Source organism: Ambystoma mexicanum, chromosome 6q (genome assembly GCF_040938575.1).
Source record: "Ambystoma mexicanum isolate Mex_15411 chromosome 6q, UKY_AmexF1_1, whole genome shotgun sequence".
NCBI classification, from domain to species: domain Eukaryota; kingdom Metazoa; phylum Chordata; class Amphibia; order Caudata; family Ambystomatidae; genus Ambystoma; species Ambystoma mexicanum.
In genome coordinates, this window is record NC_090937.1 from 116,416,467 (window position 1) to 116,438,286 (window position 21,820).

Genomic DNA, 21,820 nt, shown 5'->3' on the forward strand with positions numbered 1-21,820 from the left:
CAGGTAGCAGACCACCCCCGCTCTAAGAGGTCCCTGCAGGTCACTGACGCAGAGAGTGCTGGAGGGATGCCTGATGTTTCCTCATCAGAAACAGCAAACAGAACAGACAAAGCTGTGGCTCATTTGGTTGTAATTCCTGTTGCGCCACCAATCCAATCCCTAAAAAGATTGGCTCCTACACCACTCTACAACCACCAGCAAGACTTGTCTCCTCGCCGTCTCAAGCGCCTTTTAACGCATAGAGATGTATCAGTTCTTAAGCGGGGCATTATCCCAATGTAAAATGGACGTCCCAGTGTGAGAGCCAGTTCTTTAATGGGAAGGGGATCACTCCCCCCAAGAGCCACCTTCCCCTTTAACCCCTTTTCTTAGCCCCGGTCACTTTTGACCCCCAACCCGTTTAGCCCCTTTTGTTGCCCAGTCTCATTTAGCCTCTTTTGTTTCCCTTTTTGCCCCTTTTGCTGCACCAACCCATTTACCCCTTTTAATCCCTTTTGTTGCCCCAGTCCTCTTCAGCCCCTTTTCTGGGTCCATTTTCTTTAAGCCCATTTCCTTGCGCCATTAGTCCTTTTTGTTACCCCCAGCAGTTTATTCCCTTTATTTACCCTCAACCCCTGGCACTTGCCTCTCTCTGATTTCACATGGCAATTTCCCTGGCTCGGCTTATGTTGGGCCCTAAGAACCAGGCCAGACCCCCAGACGTTTCTATGTTCTTTTATCGAAAGGTTTTTTTTGCTGAGTTTTTCGCCAACATTATTTTAATGAAAAAACTCAATAATTTGTGTTGGTTTATATTTGGTGGTTCCACCCCCCAACCACCTCACCTTTTATTGAATGCCTGTAACCAACACCCTCCCTTGCCCACCCCCATATAATTTCAATTTGTGTTTTCCTTAAACATTTTTCAGCAAAAAACTAATCGAAAAAAAACCTGACGATGAAACAATGTTGTGCCTTGGCCCTACTTAATGAATTGCCTGGATCTCAGGAGGATAGCTCAGCGGCACCGTGCTTGCCTTGGAAACAAGATGACATGGAGCAACACAGGTTCGATCCCCGGGTCCGCGCTTAGAAACCTCTGGGTATTAAGCGCGTTATACATAACGTACCATATCATATCAGGTCTACTTATACTAATAGTGATGATGATGCCACCCCTGGCATTGTCAGAAAGGCAAACAGATGCTCATTCTAAGCAAGGATGGGGGAGCCCCTCTACTAAGAACGAACATGGGTCAAAGACTGTGTTTTATGGAATTGCTTCCACTCAGGAGGGTCTACAACCATCTTTTAGCTCACTGCACCCTTCAATTGCATATCAGTCTTTGTTGCACCTGCAAGGGTAGTTCAGCGCCAAAGGCCATGCAAACCGCCTCTGAACAAGAGTACCATCAGCAACCCCAGACACATGCTTCAGCCTTGTTGGGCCTCATCGGTGAGGTGGAGATGTGCCTCTCTGAGTACAGTGAGCAGGGTGTCCACATCTGGATTACCCTGGGTCACTTAGGGTAAAACCCCAAGTTTGACATATTAAGCAAAGATGTGGGAGCCCCTTTACTGAGAAGGAACATGGGTCACCTGCCCTGCTCTGTGGAATTTCCTCCACGCATGTCCCACCACTGGTCATTCAATGCTTCTTTATCTTGTTCATTGTTACACGTTTCTCCCTCTCTCGCTCCTCCATCTTTCTTCTCCCACAAATATCCATCTTGATTTCTCTCCCTCTCTCTCTTTCTTTCTCCCCCTCTCTCTCTCTCCCTCTTCCTCTCCCTCTGGAGGAAAATTCTGGGTCTCTGTCAAGTTAATTAATGATGTCCCCATTATTCTTCCAGTCGCCCTCTTTTTCTCTTGTGTACCTCTCGCTCATGCTCACTGTAACCCCCTCTATTTGTCTTTCAGTAACTCTGTCTTTTCATCCACCACTTGCTATATCTCCCCCACCACACAAGTGTCTATCTCCCGGCACTGTCGCTCTCGTTCTATTATTCTCTCTCTCTCCATCTCTCCCTACCTCTCTCTCTCTCTCCATCTCTCCCTACCTCTCTCTCTCCATCTCTCCCTACCCCCCTCTCTCTCTCCATCTCTCCCTGCCTCTCTCTCTCCATCTCTCCCTACCTCCCCTCTCTCTCTCTCTCCATCTCTCTCTCTCTCTCTCTCTCTCCATCGCTCTCCCTCTCTCTCTCTCCATCTCTCCCTACCTCCATCTCTCTCTCTCTCTCCATCTCTCCCTACCTCCCTCTCTCTCTCTCTCTTCCTCTCTCTCTCCATCTCTCCCTACCTCCTCTCTCTCTCTCTCTCTCTCTCTCTCTTTCCATCTCTCCTTGCCCCCCCTCTCTCTCTCCATCTCTCCCTACCTCTCTCTCTCTCTCTCCATCTCTCCCTACACCCCTCTCTCTCTATCTTTCCATACCCTCCTCCCCCTTTCTCTCCATCTCTCCCTACCTCCCTCTCTCTCTCTCTCTCTCTCTCTCTCTTTCCTCTCTTTATCTCTACCTCTCCCTTTCACTCTCTATTTTCCTCTCCCCACCTCGTTACCACTCACTACATAAGTGCTTCTTTCATTCTGGCCCTAGAGAGTATCCAGGAGACGTTCTCACTGTTGCCATTGCTTTGCAGATCCTGTGAAAATGTGTTTATTTTAGGCTGTTAAGAGGTTATGAAAGGCGCCATTTAAAAGATATTTTCAGTAGCTTGCTCGGTCAGTGGGAAAAGGTGCGTGTCTGCAGTTTACTTCTAGGTATGGGCTGCCACCTACTGGTCAGATGGCATATTTTCCAGTGGTTTCATTATGCTAGCTACATATAGCAGCAGTCACTGGATTCTCTCCCCCGCCACCCCCATTAGTCTGTTTATTTGAGCCCCCCTATTTATGCTGGCCACTGCTCCCACACACATCTCAACTTACAAAAGAATGGGAAACCACGCAAGGAAGCTTTTAATGAGTGTGCGCCTCCTAAAATGAACTGTGACAATCCCACTGCCAACTTTGAAAGGCATCTCCGGCGTTTCGCTTTTTGTAGCAAACGCTAAAAGGTCTCTCCTTGCTGGATGTAATGCATTTTGACGCCATGTGGGAGCACGACCACTAATTAGACGTGCATTGCACGCCGCCCAGCTCCAATGTTTGCTGCGCACATACCCAGTCTTTGTGTAATATTGCAGCAGGTCGCGCGAGGCACGGGGCTGCGGCTGTAGTACAGCAGTGCGACTTTACAGCGCTCTGTAGTGGGAAGGAATTCGTGAAAGGAGGTGGGCTAGAACCCCTGTAGACACTGCGAAGTGCCTGACTCCATGAGAACCATCTACGCCAGATAAACTTTATCAACATTCACTTCACTGTTCAATGCGTCATGAAGGGGCTTTCTTTGTGCTTACCTGATTGATTGTGCAACATAGCTGGCTTAAGCGCTCACCATCGTCTTCAATAAATACAGGGTAAAATACAGGGACGTCATTTCACCAAAATGCCTGGGGTAGAGGACGTGACATCACGCAACCTTTGACCTCTGACATCACAGGAAGTGATGTCAATTTACCAACCCACCCCAAAGTGACATCACAGGAAGCGATGGAACACGACCCTTCACCCCTTGACAAAACACGAAGTGGCATCACACAGCTTTGTTCCTAAGTACACTACGAAAAATATGGTTACGATATCACTATAATGTGATTTCATACAAGAATGGATCCCCATATGTATCGTTAATATCAGTGTGTATAGGCCCATATTAACAAATTACTGTGAATGCAAGCAGACGTCCAAGGCCACACGATAATGATGTGTTATTATATAGCACTAACACTTAAGCTCTTTATATAGAACAAATATACATAGAATATCACCCAACCTGTGTTGGTACTCATTTATCGACCTCAGAAGGATAAAAAGGCTGAGTTGAGGTGTTTAAGAACAGACTAAATCGGCGACTCGCCCCTGAAGTGTGCCTGAAATAAACCTCTAATGAGTCTAGCAATTATGGGATAGAATTCCAGAAATAAAAATTATTTCTTAGTCCTATTCTTTTTTTTATTTCGGGTCACCGCTCAAAGTGTGACACTTGTTGAACCCTCTATTATTTTGAAGAGGCCTGAACAAGAACGCCAGTCACTCCAAAAATAAAGAGCCACATATAAAAACTTGAAATATATATATATATATATATATATATATATATATATATATATATATATATATATATATATATATATATATATATATATTGGGGATAGCTAGGGAGAACACAGGGAGACCTCAGGGGTCACAACTGCGACCCCCGGTGACCCCCAGATGACGTCCCTGGTAAAATAAGCAGCTCCCCACTAAATTGCTGGAAATGTGTGGTGGAAGAAACACATTTTTGTTAACCGGTAGCACGCCAACTCATTCCCCATGTTTCTGAGCCCTCACTGGTTTCAGAGAGCAACAGGGTACATATAATGATGCGGGATAGATTCTTGCCACGCCTTTCAGCTCTTCAAAGATCATGCAACACGTTCACAGGTCCTCAGACAGCCTCAAATACTCTTCACCCCTCTCATCCCTGTCACATTGTGTGTTAGCTTTGTTATGTGAGAGGCGGGGGTTAGGGTGGGCGCTCTAGTTAAGTAGAAGCCAGGTGCACTGTGTGGGCCTTCTGTCGTTAAAGTGAGCTGTGTCTGTGCAGCCTTTGCCAGCCATTCTACAAGCGCCCCTGCGCCATCACAATGGCGACGAAGAAGACCGCTACCAAAGGGGTGGCCTGGACTGGACACCGCGCGAGACACTCTGGTTGAAGGCGTGACCTGCAGACAGTCACCGGGGCCACAGCATTGATGAGACGCCAGAGTATTTACATTCTCTAGGGCACACCCACCCATGCGGCGCCTGGTCCAACGCAGAGAACGGACAACCGGTGGCTTTGTCTCCAGCTTCAAGTGCGCATGCCACGGCGAAGGTACAGATCAATGCGAGGAGGGGAGCCCGCGAACGAAAGGAGCAGCCGGTGTCGCGGCTTTTGGCAGACACAGTGCACTTTAACAATCTGAGGCCCACACAGCGCGACTAGCTCCTACTCCTTTAATGCATCCAACTGAGGACTTCCTGTCATTTTCCCTAGATATCACAACCCAACCCCCGCCTCTCACATAACGAGGCTAATACACAATATGACATCTTCCCATTTCTTTAAACAAACAGTTATAACTTAGCCCATCTCTTCAATTAGTCTTACAGGTTTTATCATGGCCCTGACCGGCTCCCCCTCCCTCTGCAGGATCGGGCTTCTTCTTGGTGAGACATGCTTGGGCACCTCCCACTCTTCATCTGATGCCTCGCTGACTCCGTGATATGGCTCTTCAGAGTGCCACGCTCTCTGGATTTTTTGTCACACGGGTTCCACGCTTCGTTCTCGCTGTATTCCCTGAAGGGAGATACGTTTCGTGGCATTGTCCACCCATCTATGTCCTCCGCCGTGATCAGGGTGCCTTTCTTCTGCATGATTGCATGCCGCCAGCATTCCCATCCCTCATCCTCCCTGGCCCTCATGCAGCAGCATTGAAGACACTTTCCATATGCAACTCTGCATTACAATAAACATTTACTGTGTCAGAAGGCTGGGTTGAAGCTTTTAGTTTTTGTGTTTTTCTGTTAGCCCAATTGTGGGTGGAAGGAGTTTAACACACGGTCATTTCATGCATTCCTTTCTAGGTGGTGTATTTGCTATCCATTCTGCACGCTTGTCAGCATGGCTCCATCCTTTTACTGTGTAGTGTTACTGTATGTGATGCTGTGCAGCCATGTAGCCCCATCACATTTCTAAGCAACCCATATTTTGCATTGAAGACGGGAGTAAGAGGCGTCCTCCTGAAACAATGCCTCCTTCTTGAAGCATCCTTACAAAACCACATGCTTTGAGCTGTATGTGAGGTTCAACTTGCCAAAAAGCATACCCCGAGTTCTCTTTTCTGAAACATGTTCTCTATTCTATACATGTAGAAATCATCTGGATCCAATCTAGTGATGCAGTCACTGTACATTATTTTATTTCCCTTCTCTGATTTGCTCAAGTCCTCTGCACGTGGCCTGTGCCTGTCACGTGGATTCATGGCCTACATGTGTGCAACGGCTATTCAAAGCCATTGTCATCGTTGTTAGGTAGTAAAATCGTTCCTATGCACTAGATGCCTTTCAGGGCTTTAAGTGGGCCGGGGCTCAGTCCTGGATGCCTCCTAAAATTGCTCACGAACCTGGGTTCTGCCAATGCTCCCTGAACGGACTTCCCAACCTGATTTCCTAACGCACTAAACTAAAATGAAAGACTGACGATACTACTCTCAGGCCGCAAATGTCAATATGCGCCATGGTTAGACCCACATCATCAGTTACAGACAATTGGAATTAGATTGTTTGTTTCGAACACAGAAGAGCATATATAATACAGAGAGGCTGTGGTTGGATGTCTACAGCATATTATTTTGAATTGTTTGTCATTGGAATGATTGGGGGGGGGAAATTATCCATAAAAGCATGGATTTCTTTCAAAAGAACTGGGGAATTCAAATGGGCCTTGACCTATTTGATTTCGATTTCTTTTGTGTGAAAATCTATATTTTTGGCTGCACATTGATTATATTTGCCCCACCTTTTCAAATCGATTTTACTCCCCATCTTTCCAGGTACAAAAACTGGATATCGCCAGTTCACGAGCTCCGTCACCTGCACAGGGGCATGACTTTTATAGGTTCCTTGGCCACTTAAGAGTCTGATTCCACCCCAGACGCTTCCTCAGCCCCACCCCTAAATATTGCGTTGCGATGCATAGGACTCCCCTTCGGTTTCTTATCCCCCTTAAAGCACTGGTGCCTTTCCCTTGTCCTCATTCCTCCCAAGGAACCCACTGACACTGCAGATGGCGGTACCGCTCACTTCTCGACAGGACGGCAGCCAGGCTAAGCACGGTCCACTGCAGCCCGAAACGGATCATGCAGTAGGGCACCCTCTCTCGGTTTGATGGAGCCATTACCTGTACACGTGCCGGGGAATGAGTAAATCGTATTCCTGTCAGATTCTGTGCTCGCTGATCAAAATCATGGAACGCGCGAGATGTCATCCGTCTGCCCTGTGCACGTGCAATGAGCTAGAGCAATGTATTTGCTCCACAGAGGCTTCCCGAGCCACATGTCCTCCATTACTGGAACCATCCGTGCTAAACAACAGCCCTAAGTGCTGCTTTTGAGTCTGTGTCTACCCCCTCCCAAGAATGGTAGAAAGGAGGCCAGAGGTAGCCTGTTACTACCACCTACCAAAGGGTTTTAGAGAGGGGAATAGAGGTTACGTGTCTTTACCTGCTCCCATGCTTTGTAGACAGGAGAACAGAGGTAGTGTGTCTCTACCTCCTTCCGTGGGCTAGAGAAAGGGGAACAGAGGTAGAGTGTGTATGCCCCCTCCAATGGGTTGTAGACAGGGGAACAGAGGTAGCTTGTCCCTAAACCCTCCCATGTGTTGTAGAAAGGGGAACAGAGGTAGAGCATGTCTGCCCCCTCCAATGGGTTGTAGACAGGGGAACAGAGGTAGCGCATTCCTTCACCCTCCCATGTGTTGTAGAAAGGGGAACACAGGTAGAACGTGTCTGCCCCCTCCAATGGGTTGTAGACAGGGGAACAGAGGTAGCGCACCCCTACACCGTCCCATGTGTTGTAGAAAGGGGAACAGAGGTAGAGCGTGTCTGCCCCCTCCAATGGGTTGTAGACAGGGGAACAGAGGTAGCGCATCCCTACACCCTCCCATGTGTTGTAGAAAGGGGAACAGAGGTATAGCGTGTCTGCCCCCTGCCAATGGGTTGTAGACAGGGGAACAGAGGTAGCGCATCCCTACGTCCTCCCATGTGTTGTAGAAAGGGGAACAGAGGTAGAGCGTTTCTGCCCCTCCAATGGGTTGTAGACAGGGGAACAGAGGTAGCGCATTCCTACACCCTCCCATTTGTTGTAGAAAGGGGAACAGAGGTAGAGCGTGTCTGCCCCCTCCAATGGGTTGTAGACAGGGGGACAGAGGTAGCGCGTCTCTACCCCCTCCCATGTGTTGTAGAAAGGGGAACTGAGGTGGCGTGTCTCCACCCCCTCCCGTGGTTTGTAGACAGGGAAACAGAGGTAGCGCGTCTCTACCTCCTCCCAAGCTTTGTAGACAGGGGAATAGATGTCAAGGCAAATAATAAACATAATTTCGACAAGTGCGGGAACCACAATCAAACCTCAGCTGTCCTGGTTCTACGGCCCAAGATTTAGCCTTACCTCCTGCCACCCATCTAAGATTTTGCTCATCTGCCGGCCTATTACTTTGGGTGCCACCTGACTGGAACGAGCCATCAACTGGACATGATTTCTGTGTACTATTGGCTTGATGTTACCAACAACTTATCCCACCCAAAACAGGCATCTTGGTATCACTCGAAAGTCATAAAGTCCTAAAATGCTCCCTCTTCAAACAATTGATGGCGCTCTCCATTTTATTCCATGTGCAGGCTTGCGGCAGGAGGCCACCTTAATGGCGAACTTGACCTTAATAAGTGACCGAATAACATTATGTAGCATTGCAATCACATCCCCTTTAAGTGTGACACTTTTGCTGATAGAAATGCACGGCACTCTGTAGGGCCCTCTGTCTTAGTGGGCAGCTGCTCAGGCGTCCCTCTCTTGAACTGTCCGTGCCACAACAAGGCCCTCGGCCTGGCTCTGATTACTTTTCTGAAGCAGCAAGCCAGCGCTCATGGTGACAACTTACCTTCAATCCTTTCGTGAAGACCAACGTCAAGGGCTTGCAAGGGGCACGCAACCCTATCCACAACCATTTGGAGCCTATCCTGCTCTGAATGGCTCAGGGATTCAACTCACGTGTGTGCTGTTACAATTACTCAAACCCCAAACCCTTTATGCATGTTCAAAACCAGGTCAATCCACCCTCTCGTTCAGCTGCACGCATTAGGTGGAGTTGTGCATCATTTCCTATTCACTTTGTACATCCTTCTAAGATAGTTTGAGGTGACCTGGCTCCACATTCCCTCACTTTGTACATCCTTCTAAGATAGGTTGAGGTGACCTGGCTCCACATTCCCTCACTTTGTACATCCTTCTAAGATAGGTTGAGGTGACCTGGCTCCACATTCCCTCACTTTGTACATCCTTCTAAGATAGGTTGAGGTGACCTGGCTCCACATTCCCTCACTTTGTACATCCTTCTAAGATAGGTTGAGGTGACCTGGCTCCACATTCCCTCACTTTGTACATCCTTCTAAGATAGGTTGAGGTGACCTGGTTCCACATTCCCTCACTTTGTACATCCTTCTAAGATAGGTTGAGGTGACCTGGCTCCACATTCCCTCACTTTGTACATCCTTCTAAGATAGGTTGAGGTGACCTGGCTCCACATTCCCTCTCGTTGAAAGCATGGGACTTGTGTATAGGCAGCACGCCCGTATCGTAAAGTTTCTCACTCAAGCAAATCAGGGTCTGCTCACCGGTCATTCACGAAGCCGAAAACTTGAGCAAGTCTCGGGACGCCAAGAGCATCTCTCAGGTGCCCTTCACCCGAACTTCGTCAACCACATTTGCAGGTGAGTATCTCGAATATGCTACTGGTATCTTCAAATTTGCTCCACTTTTAGGCTTTGTTAGTCAGGTTGCAGGTGCTAGACTTAGATGCTCATGGGCACCTCCTAATTTGCTCCAATTTGGGCCTATGCTGCCTGTGCTCTCCCCAACCATGTCTAGCTGCCACCTTCCATCTTGTGATATGAATAATGACTGCACTAACACGTCCTTCGCAATAGTTTGGCAACATTGTGTTCCATTCTGCAAGAACATCGCCGGATATCTTTCTTCCTGCAATCCCGTAATGTTACTAACACAGCCTGACCTGTCATTGTCTTTGGAAATGTCATGTTTTATGAAATTAGCAAAAGCACATTGTTTTCAGTGCTGCCCAATTCTTTGTTTTGTTACCACTGACAAGGGGTGTTGGACATGGAGCCAACAAAGTGTATGAGAGGACTCCGGTGGACTCCAAGTCATCTGCCTATCTTGGCGACAATGTCGGCAGTTTTCATATCTACATAGAAGATGAGAGTATGGGGTGCCAGGTAGATGTGCGCTTGGCCAAAATGTCAATGTACAACTCTATGAGAATGTTGACTGCTGCAATCTAATGGAATTAATAGGTTACCCCAACCTTATTTAGAAAATACAACACCAGCCGTCATTCCATGAAGATGCGCTGTCACATGAATTTATCAGAAGAACAATCAGATCACAGTATGCAGTCCTTGTTTTTATCAGAATTGTCTGCTTAAGTTAGTACAATCTTTGAAGTCATGTGTTTCGATCACTTTTGGTCTTTTTTAAGGCACAACTTGTTACAACACTATATTATGCCTTTCCAAGTTAGAATTTTAGCTCGTTGGACTGCAAGCAATTGGAATGGACCTACCACAGGGTCTATTCCTTGGATGTAATAGCAACAATAACACGTGACCCCCAAGTGTTCCTATGTCTTCTTTTATGTGCATATTCAATTCTGAAGCCCAAAGATAAGTGTATATGCTGGGGTTCCACTTGGGACCATGCTGCCTTCGGCTTCCAACAAAAAACTCACGTTCTGCGACCCACAATGTCGTCGTAAGCGGAAGGCGGCATGGTCGCAAGCGGAGCCCCAGCATATACACTGTGCTTTGAATACAAGACTTATCTTTGAGCTTCAGAATTGAAAATACACATAAAAGGAGACATGCAAACGCTTGGGGGTCACGTGTTATTGTTGCTATTACATCCAAGGAATAGACCCTGTAGTAGGTCCATTCCAATTACTTGCAGTCCAACGAACTATCATTCTAACTCAGAAAGGCATAATATAGTGTTGTAACAAGTTTTGCCTTGAAAAAGACCAAAAGTGGTCAAAACACGTGTTGGCAAAGAATGTACTAACTTAAGCAGACAATTCTGATTAAAACAAGGACTGCAAACTGTGATCTGATTGTTCTTCTAAGGAATTCATGTGACAGCTGGTGTTGTAATTTCATATCTACATATGCCCGGCCTTCCTCTGGCTTCCCCCCGCCATTGCGCACACCTCCCCTCCCCACTCCCCCTGATGGGCTACTTTGCAAAGCAGTTTCATCCTTTCTGTTTCTGTGAAAAGGTGAAAGCTTTATTGTGCAGAGGGTCCCCTCCTGTGCTTGACACTGCTCGCCTTTATCCCCGTGTCACGCCGCTCTCATTCTGCTCGCGAACCTGCCTTTTTTCCCCCCACTGATAAAGCACATTCATTTCACAAAACCAGTCAAAAGGCCCGCGGGCTATTTAACAAAATGAAAGTTATTTTTCAAGTCCATTTAATGGCACCTGTAGAGCATGCTACTTTTATTGCAGTGTCAAAAGCGGGCAGCCAGCAGCAGTGTCTATGCGGTAATTCTTCCGGCTCAGTGAGGAGCTTGTGCGCCCGGCTTTTTCCCTGCAGATTTATAGCTAATAATTTAATCCCCAGATTCGGCCTCTTCTAATTTCCCCCGGAGACCAGGACGCAATGTTCTCTTTGCACCCACAATCCCTTCGAGGCAGCGTTCCTCCTCCTTCCCGCTCTTGCCAGTCAGAGAAAATCGAAGGAATTCAGGGCACAGGCCGGCCACCAGTGTGCGCTCTGGCACAGCTCGGATCAGGGCAGTGGCACACATGATCGAAATGACGCAATGTGCCCAGACCTGCTATTTTTATCAAATATTTGGACTGACTAGACTAGGCAATCTTAAAGCATGAATCACTGTTGTTTTTCATTGCATCCAAGTACATCAGCAATTCCTTTACATTTTAAATGAGTTGCAAGCACAGTTGGTAGAAATGACATGACCCATCGCTGACCTTCTACTACAATATCACGGGGAGGTGTCTCACGAGTGAGGCACGGGGATGCCCCCCACAACCTAGTACAATAATCTCTCCAAGAAACTGTTGTTCCAACTCCCTTCTGATTTCGAGTGAACAAAAGCAAAGTTGCTATTGTTAAGCAATGTTGTTCTGTGATTTGTTTTTTTTTAGTGAATCATGACTCCTCTATAATTTGTTTATAATCCCTACATTTTCATTTTTCATATTACTGCCTCAAACCTGTCCACCACAGAATGGCATTTCTTTTTTGCAAGGTCATGTAACATGTAGGGCCTCATTCAGAGTTTGGTGTTGGGTAAATAAGTGGTGGTGATGGGATAACTGCCACATTTACTACACTGCTAAATATAGGACCCGATTAATGGTCCTACAGCCGGTCCGATAGCACAGCGAGCCTGCTGACGCAGGTTTGAATCCCGGCTGGGCCAAACTCAGCCTTTCATCCTTCCGAGGTAGATAAATGAGCACCACAGACCATGGGTATAAGCAGTGCTCAGATACCTGAGTGTTTGTAGTGCTATATAAATGCTAAATTATTATTATTAATAATGGAAAAGTGCACAGAAATCCCACAAAGCAGCACGCTGAAAACGTCACTGCAGGACTGTTTTACTACGCGATCCGCATATTAATGGAATTGTTCACGCAAAGTAACCATATGCACAAGTCGTGGCCGGAAACGCCCCCGACACGCCCCACGCAAATCAAAAACAGCCATAAACAGCCACCCTTGCGAGCATCCCCAGGTGAAAATACATGCACCCACAAAACAGTACGTGGGGGCCCCCGCAAGCAGACCTGCATCTCAGGGACCCTGCTTGGGGTCCCCCATAACTGTTACCAGCACCCCAACAGCATGCATGCAATTTATCGTAACTCTGGCAAAACTCCGAAAATATTAGTGTGAACCCCCCGTAAACTATTCCTGCACCCCGCTACACTGCAGACGAGCACCCCTAAGTCTGATCGGAACCCCCGCTGTGTGCATGCACCCCTAAATCCGACATCCGATCTTACCTCTGCGCAGTGATTCCTATGCGCAAGTGTCTGTATGCCTGCCTTCGGGTGGTAGATAGTATGAGAGCTTTGTGTGACCATTTTCCTACCGGAAGGTTGCGTGGTCGGATCCCTGAAAACGTATTGTTCTGCACAATACTGGGCATCCAATTGAATTCCTGTGGGACGTCCTTCGCAACGCCCACTTTTTAGCATGTTCTTCCCCATTTTCAGTTTTCCGCCTCTTTTCCCGCCCTATGCGCAAGCCACTCCCTCGCTCTGCATGGTGTCTTGTGCAGGGCACTCTGCCGCTTGCAGTGGTGTGCTGGACTGCCCAGAAATCCACTTAAGTCCAAGGTAAATCCTGTGCATTCGATTCCATGGATCGACGAGCTAGATTAGGCACCCAGTTTGGCTTACAAGTTCCCTATTTTCCGGGCATATCATTCCATGAATCTGGCCCTTAGACTTTCAAATTGAAACTGAGTGAAAACCACCTGGATTTGTGTGGTGGAAATGTTCTACACAAAAATACATTATGGAGTGGCAAATACTGCATGCAGTAATATGTGAACCCCATGGAGTCTAATGGGACTCCAAAATGGAGAATAATGGAACGGGCCGCATGACTCAAAATAATGGGCACCATTCCCGTTACCCAATGTTGTAGCAGTATTTGAGTTTGGTGGGATTTCCAGACGAAATACCACCAAACCCCATAGGTGTGGCACCCAGTTTCCTAAAAACGGGACCCATTGCACATATAACCCTTGTAATGTTTACATTGCAGATTCCCATTCATCCTATACGCTGGCGGAATGTGACCGAGTCCACTGCTCCTCACAGTACAGTACTATCACATCAATCATACCGACCCTATTCTGCAGTTCCACAACACACTCAACAAACCAATGAATGGCTAATGAAACAGCTATGCCCATTTAGGTGCTGCCACAGCATAGCACATACTAAAATAACACTGCCCCCAAAAACATTGACATACACATGTACTCTTGTGTCTAACACTGTTTTTTGGTCAGTCCCTCTAGGGAAAAGGACTGCCAGGTTCTGCTGTCAAGTCAGCACACATCATAGGGCTGCATCAGTGATCCTCTTCCTTGGTGGATGTTAATGAATGGGCCGCTGGGCTTCATATGTGGCCTGCAGTTTCACCCCAACCCCTCTTCTCATGTTAATGTTAATGTTAAAGGATATTTGTACCGCGCACTGTCACCACCGGAGTGGTGCCCTGGCGCTCTGGCGGCTCTGAAAAAGGGAAGGTGTGGGTGAGTTAGTGGGAATAAGCTGGAAAAGTGCAAGAGAGCAGCAATGTGCTGTTGGCGGCCTCAGCCCGGTGGGTCTGTTGACTGATGGAGAATGTCCCCCGCGGGAGGCTACCTGTTGCCATTAATTCACGCTCCTGGAAGAGTGCCATGTCTCCATTGATTTGCTTATGTTAAGTCCGGTAAAACTGCTCTTGCTGGACCGAGTGCGTCACAATGTTATAATGGTAGGGTCTCGAGAAACACACCTAGTAGAACTGGATAAGAAATTATATTACAGCCTCATGTGGATATGCACGTGAGACCCTACCCGGAAAGAACCTGTAAGGCCACCATATGGTAACCGTGTGTGTGCCCGTGTGCGTGCATTTGTGTGTGTGTTTGTGTGTGCTCGCGTGCGCGTCCTTCAGTGAGCGCTTAGTACAGCAACTCATTTGCTGCAGTGCAGAAAAGACATAGCGGGAGCATAGGACACTGATGGCCTGCAGTTTGCATTAGAATACAGTCTGAAAGCAATATCCATGGTGCACAAATCTGTGCATGAGTTGTACACCCTCTCCATTTGAATACATCCCAGTCATGACGGTCTGCTGCAGCAGAATGCCTCTTTCATTCTAGGCTTAAGGTGGTTTTGATGGCAGGACCTGCTTTTTTGGCTGGTGCTTTCCTCTGTGATGTGGTTCCCGCTGCCCTGGGAGGTGAGAGACACACTGGGCCTGATCTTTTTCCAAAACCATTAAAGCACCACATCTGTTGCATCTTTTCTTTACATGCGTCCCTGGCCACTCTCTTCTTGGCACCCACAAAGGTTCTCGAGAGCGGAAGCTCGCCCTGTTTTCACTTGATGCATTTCGTTATTTTTTATTGCCTTTCTGCTTTGGAGTGCTGTGCCTAAGGGTCGTTAGTCAAATCATTTCAAAATAAATCCCCTTTCTTTCTCAGGACGTGGTTGTAGTCGGAGAGGAGAACTTCACCACTCCCTGCTACGTGCAGATGGACGCCGAAGCCTGCCACATCCTCTCCGAAACCCTCAGCACCTACGCTCTGGTGGGGCAATTCACAACCAAATCTGCAGCCAAGCGGCTGAAGCTCGCCATCTTTGGTCCAGCGTCCTGTACATCCCTGGAGTACAACATCCGGGTCTACTGCCTGGACGACACGCAGGATGCACTCAAGGTAAAGCCCCCTCTCACTAGACCCAAGAGCTGTGTATAGGACACAGATCTGTTACTTTTTCCCTTACAGGCAAAGTTAAGATTTGTTAAAGATTTCTCAAGTTAGGTGATTGTTAAGAATGGTTCGAAATTAAGACTGGATAGGTAGGAGCTAAAAGCAGCTCTTGGGTATCCGGCATTAACCAGTGACCAGGAGCTACCACAGGGACAAGAGAAGCTCTTATATAGTGTTCCGCAAATATGGCTCCCACATAAGATGGAAACATATAATGTTGCTCATTATTTATGAACCCTCACGGTTTAAATGTTATATTGATATGTCCTAATGTTTATTTATAGAATGTCCCAAATGCACAGAATTGAATTCACATAGGTGTGTTTGTTCGGCATCCATTGGCCTGGGGAGCCCAAAGTAGCTCCTGGTAGATGTTGTTGTCAAGATAGCCTGGCTCTTCTAAGCTACAAGCAGGAGCTAAATAGCTCCCAGCTCCCCTCAATTTCGTACTGTGCCATTGGCATGTTTGACATTAATATAATGATCTCAAGTCCTCAGGCGGCAGAGCCCCTGTTTTGACCAAAAGACTGTGTTTTGCAGGTGTTCTTCCCAGAGTGTGCTTCTTGGCCATTCACTTCCCCATGGTGAATGACCCTTCTATTGCAGGCGGCTTCAGAACCAGTCTCTCTGTACCTCACAATTCATGGAGTTTCTTTGAGGTTATTAATTTCCAGGTTATGTAAAGTACATTAAAAATGCATTTCTGTTCTCTCAGTAAGCTGGGTACCCTAAATGATAGACACTCCAAGAGATGCAGAGACATACAACAAGGCTAATCGCAAGACAGGCAAAGAGTTGTGGTGATTGACATTCAAGCAGACATCCAGGCAGGGCCTTTCATAGTGATGGGCCCTTACGGGGACTGACCTCATGAAATGATGGATAAAAATGCAAATTCGACAGAAAGGGTTTATTCTTTTGCTGTTCCTCTTAAAAGAACATACAAGAAAGAGTTATAAATGACCCTCTTGTGTATTGAATACCCCTTTGATCCAATTCTAAACAGGTGTAGGGGATGGATTTTATTTTCTCTGCAGTTCAAATTGCATCCTGTTGGGAAATTTGGGAGGCCCTTTGAAAAGTGCATAAAAGCTCTTTGTACTCCCAGCTTTGTGCATTTGTGCAAAGAGGAGGCAAGGCCGTTTAAATGCTCAAATGTAGCACTGTAAGTTTGGCATTTACATTTTTTATTATTTCATGTAACAAAAGCAAACAGCGGTAAGTTTGGCAAAGACAATAATGGTAAAACTAACAGTAAATGCAGTGCTGGCAAACAATAGAACATTCAGGTTTCAGAAAGTAGGACAAAAATGAGGCCTATGTGCAAGAGACAGAGAAATAAAACAACACATCATAAGTCAACAAATCATACAGTACAATGGCAGGGATGAGAACGTATCAGGAAACACATCTCAAAAGCACATCAGCCATATACATCTAGGAATAGTCCCCATATGTCAGTGAATTTATCAATGTTTCCAGACTGCTTGAAAATGGCCCTCTCATGGTAGGACACAGTCAACAACTCCTCCACCCAATCATTAATACAGAAAGAATTGGATGATTTCAATGCATGTAGGGCCAACCTTTGACTCCGCAGCAGCCAGATTTTCTTTGAAAAGGGCAGATCCACTAATGAAGACAGATTTCCAGGAATCAAAAGGGAAGTTTTCCTTGGAATGGTACAGTTCAGCAGCAGGCTCAAACTCTCACAGAACCTGCCCAAAAGTCTCTGGTCTTGCTGCAAAACCACAGTAAGTGAATCAATGTACCCCTTGTCTGCTTACATTTCCAGCATTGGTCACGCTCAGAGACGTGTCTGTTAAACATTTGTTCTGGGGTCCAATATGTCCTAAAGAGAATTTTAGTTCGAGAGTCCCTCAGACCCCAGTCCATGCTGGGCCAAGAGACATTGCGACAGCATCTCTGCCAGCAGCCTGGGTCAATTGGCTCACCCAGTTCACCAGCCCAGACATTGACAAGCTCAGAGTCCCCTTTGTGATTAGACACAAGAATACTGTAGATAGTGGCGGCAAGATGGACTGATCGTCCACAAAGTTCTAGCACTGACCAGGCCACACTCTACATCGATAATGGCTGAGCAAGAGCAAGCTTTGCTGCAATGATCCCCTTAGTGGTTTGTATTCCGCATAGCTGCAATCTCTCAAGTCAAATTCTTTGCACAGACGTGTAAACGTAATCCATGTACCATTCTCAAACCAGTCTTTGATGTACCGAATACCACAGAGAAACCAGGATGGCCAGAAGAAGACTTTCCCTTGTATAGTCAAAGCCTTGTCCAGCCAAATGGATCCATCATGAAACAGGAACGCTTCACTGCCGAGACGTGCGATATGCAGAACCAGCACTAACGCAAAAAAAGCTGTAAGAGGACTCAATGACTGGGATGACCTTGAACCGTTGACAACAAGGCCCTGGGTTCCAGTTGAGATACACTATTAGATTCCAATTCGAATTCGTCCCAATGGTCCGGATTAATCCTCACCACACGACACAGATGCCTAACAGTGAATGCAAGATGATAATCGAAGAAATTTGGCAAATTCATACTACCCTGCTTCAAAGGGAGTTGCATATTTCATAGGGCCAACCTGGGCGGTTTGCCATCCCACAAGAATTTCTGTATAAGCGCATTGAGTTCCTTGAAAATACCTTTAGGCGTCTTGAGTGGAAGCATTGAGAGGATATAATTGACTCTTGACGCCATGTTCATTTTGATGCAGTTAATTTTGCCCCATAGGGAACGTTTCAGAAGTGACCATGTGTCGATATCAGTCCTCAGTTTAGGCAGTATGAAGTCAAAGTTGATTTTGGGCAACAGCCTCACCTCTGGGCCAATCCAAACACCCAAGTACTTCATGTTCCCAGTACACCACATAAACTCCAGCTGATCAAAAATGTATCGCATACATGTTCCGTTGATAGGAAGTATCTCATACTTGCTCCAATGGACTTTGTAGCCAGATACTTCAAAGAAGCACAATAGGTTTAACTAGACTTTGAAGGCTCCCTTCTGGATAAACACAGGCCAAAGCGTCCTCGTCAAGTCCATAGAACCAGGACGGCAACCAGGATTCAGAAAGTTCCAGCGTGCAGCCATCAATACCACAGATTTCGTATCTGCCTCTCCCTCTTTTACACTACCCTCCCCCCTCCCTCTTTTTTCAAAGAACCAATCAAAGCGAGGAGATAATAATGGCAGGAGAGCGCAATACAAGACCACTTTATTTTACGTGTATCATGCAGACATTCAAATGCCCTATTGGAATTGGGCAAAACCTAGCACAAGCGAGGAGGATGAATTAGCGCATTCCATTCTTTGCGGCATAGGATTCTTTCCTAATCAGACGCATAGGGTTGTGAACAGACACTAGACGAAAGGAGAGAGAATGAGAGGAATAGGAGAGAGAGAGAGAGAAGGAGAAAGAGAGATGCATACAGATATGCTGCTCAGAAGTCAGGTCAAAAGAAAGAACTAAACCTATTCCGCTATTGCGGTGGTTGGGCGGCAGACAGATAGAGAGATAGACAGACAGATAGAAAGATAGACACATAGATGGATGGATAGATAGATAGATAGATAGATAGATAGATAGATAGATAGATAGATAGATAGATAGATAGACAGATAGATGCAGAGTTACAGACACATTGATGAAAGACAGACAGATTGAGAAACCAAGTGATAGGTTTGCACAAGTATCGCTCGATCACTATAGAAGCCAATAATAGGATAGGCAGAAAGGTAGAGAGATAAGGCTAAGCAGTCGGATACAGAGCCACCCACAAAGACAGAGATATTGTCACAAGGGGAGAAAGATTGAGGCGATATTAACCAATGCGGCGGGCCAACCTTGTCGCTAATGGCCCACCGCCCACGTTAAGGGCCCGAGCGAAGCAAGGGTCCCTTAACGAGGGTGGCGGTGCCATTACTGCCAGGGTCGGCTTGCTGCCAAGGTTAATATCGCCATTAGCACCCGTGTAGTTTTCTACACGGGTGCTAATGGTGTTTTTTTTTTTTTAAATAACCAAAGAAACGTACCTTTGTTGTGCAGCTCGGCGCTGCCCAGTGCTGCTGTCAGTGTAGTCCATTTTCCATGTTGATGACTGTGACACTGTTAGCACCCGTGTAGGTAACTACACGGGTGCTATGTGGTAAAGGGGGAGCGGGCAATGGAAGGGCCACTGGCTACGCAGGCACCTCAGAATGCGGGGTTGTACCACACAGTACAGCCTGCATTCCAAGCCTCCTGATTGGCCAGCACCCCTCCCAGGGTGCTAATAATAGTGGGTCTCTGCAGAAGGGGACCCGGTCTTCATTTCATCACAGTTCAAGACATGGCAGTCTGTTTTCATAGACTATCTTCATGGTCCGAAAAATTGACCCATCTGAAAATATCGGTGCCTGTGCTGCTGGTGCTCTTTGCATCTGTAGGAAGGGAGTGTTTTTTCAAAAATATATTTTTTGATTTCAAATGGTAGGGCGGGGGGCTCCTCTTAGCCCCTCGTTTCTTTTATTTTTGACGAAGCGTCTCCCCCCTTCTGCCATCACTTACCTCAAAACGCAAAGTACATGAAGCAAAAATGGCGTATTCTACCATTGCGCAATGGACGGCAGTGATATTTTAACACGTCACGGAAGGAAAAGGCGTGACGTGCTCTCAGAAGTCAAGGGCTTAAGCAGCACAATTCCTTGTGCATATAGAATGCACAATGCCCGATTGGAAGGGTGCTAAGTGGGCCTAAAACCATGTCGCCTCTCAGAGATGGGATGGGCTGCTGAAAGCACTGCTCCTGTCAGGGCTTAAAGTGGGCCGGGGCTAGCTGTGTCCGAGCCCCAGCAGTCTTAAAAAAACTTTAAGTAAGCTGGGACCCTGCGGGGCCCACATAAGCCACTCAGTAGCCCTAGACAGAGCCCATTTACCCCAGGGTTCGGCGCACGGTATAAATAAAGAAATTAAACTAAACTAAACAGCCTTTCCATCTCACACGGCGCTTTGGGCTGCTGTTGGTATGATCCCTTGGCGTGTTGATCTGTTTGGTAGGGAGGAGCTGAAAGGGAGATGATCCATCTCCCTTTCAGTTCCTCCCCACCCAACAGATGCTGTTGTTAAGCAGCGGCACGTTAATTGTCTTAAAGGTTGCCTGGTGGGTTGTCTGCATGCTGCAATTACAAAACAAAATGAGGGGCGGGCACACAAAATAAATGATTGCAGTGGTCCCCTGCCCGTCCACCCCCCACCCGCCCACATTGGTAAATACAGACAGAAACATTTGTTCTCGTCTGTTGGCTGGGCAATGCAAAGGAATGAGGCAATGAATTAAGTTTAAAGCGAATCACTTTTTGAAGCTAATAATCTTTAAATTTTGATCAAGAGCTGAAGCCACATTACTAAAGTGCTTTCTTTTTTCTTACCGTATATATATATATTCATTACCTTTCTGAAATGTCTCAGGGTGGTAGACAGCGCTCACAGCCTGCCGCCCTTCCCCCAGCAGCCTCGTTGGGCAGATGCAATGTCACGTGTCAGAGAATCACTATTTCCTGCGCAGAGTTAACAGCCTCACTCATTAGTTCCAAAATAACACGTGTTGCACAACTTGATTGGCCATTTCGTTTTGTCTACATTGGAATGACAGAGTTGCTGATTTTCCTTTAATTGCCAGGTTATGTATTGGCTCAGCCAGCCATTGCATAAGCTGACACCCAGGGCCAGCCTTAGGTCAGGGCCACTCGGGGTGATATTAGCCCTCTCCACGCTAGCTCGGGGGAGTCGATCAAGGTCTCACCAGAGTTGGCAAGGTGGGAGAAGGCGTGGCAGGTGCCCTATTGAAATTAAATGCGCCCCACTCTCGGGAGCAGGGCTAAATTCATAACAATCGGGCACTGATGCTTTCGCATCAGCGTCTATTAAAATATTTGGCACCCCCCTATCCCTGCGTAACCAGGAGGAAGCGGAGGGGTGCCACATTTTTCTTTTGCTGCCCAGATCACTGCCACTGCTAAAGCCAGCCCTGCTGACACCTCAGACCCCTCACACCCTACCCAACACTTTAGGCCACGCCCCTTATTAGAGCCCATCTCGTTTTTTTCACGCCACTTAAAGCACTGCCTTTACTTATATGAATAATACTCATTGCAAAGCCAAGGTGACACTCCTGCTGTGGCTTCACATTGCTTGGGATAAGTTAACGAGTCTGTCTTAGCGCCAGAAGTGTCCTGAGATTCAGATGTGTACAAGCATGGCGACCGGCCGAGTGCTAGTTCGGGGCAGGCCGCCACTGGAGCTCGTCCGATTTAAGGGATCCTCGGCTACGTTTACACACCTGAGCTTAGTTCTCAGCACTTTGACAGTTGACTCGCTGCGTTCACTGATGCT

At 47.0% G+C, this 21,820-nt stretch overlaps 1 protein-coding gene across 3 annotated transcripts in view; it reads left to right on the plus strand.

The window, feature by feature from the left end:
• Positions 1-21,820, plus strand: part of UNC5C (unc-5 netrin receptor C) — a 498,641-nt gene that overhangs the window by 444,167 nt on the left and 32,654 nt on the right. For all 3 annotated transcript variants that reach the window (XM_069630547.1, XM_069630549.1, XM_069630548.1), the window contains one exon: positions 15,132-15,365. In XM_069630547.1, coding sequence (XP_069486648.1) covers positions 15,132-15,365 — 234 coding nt within the window. The remainder of the gene's footprint in view (positions 1-15,131; positions 15,366-21,820) is intronic.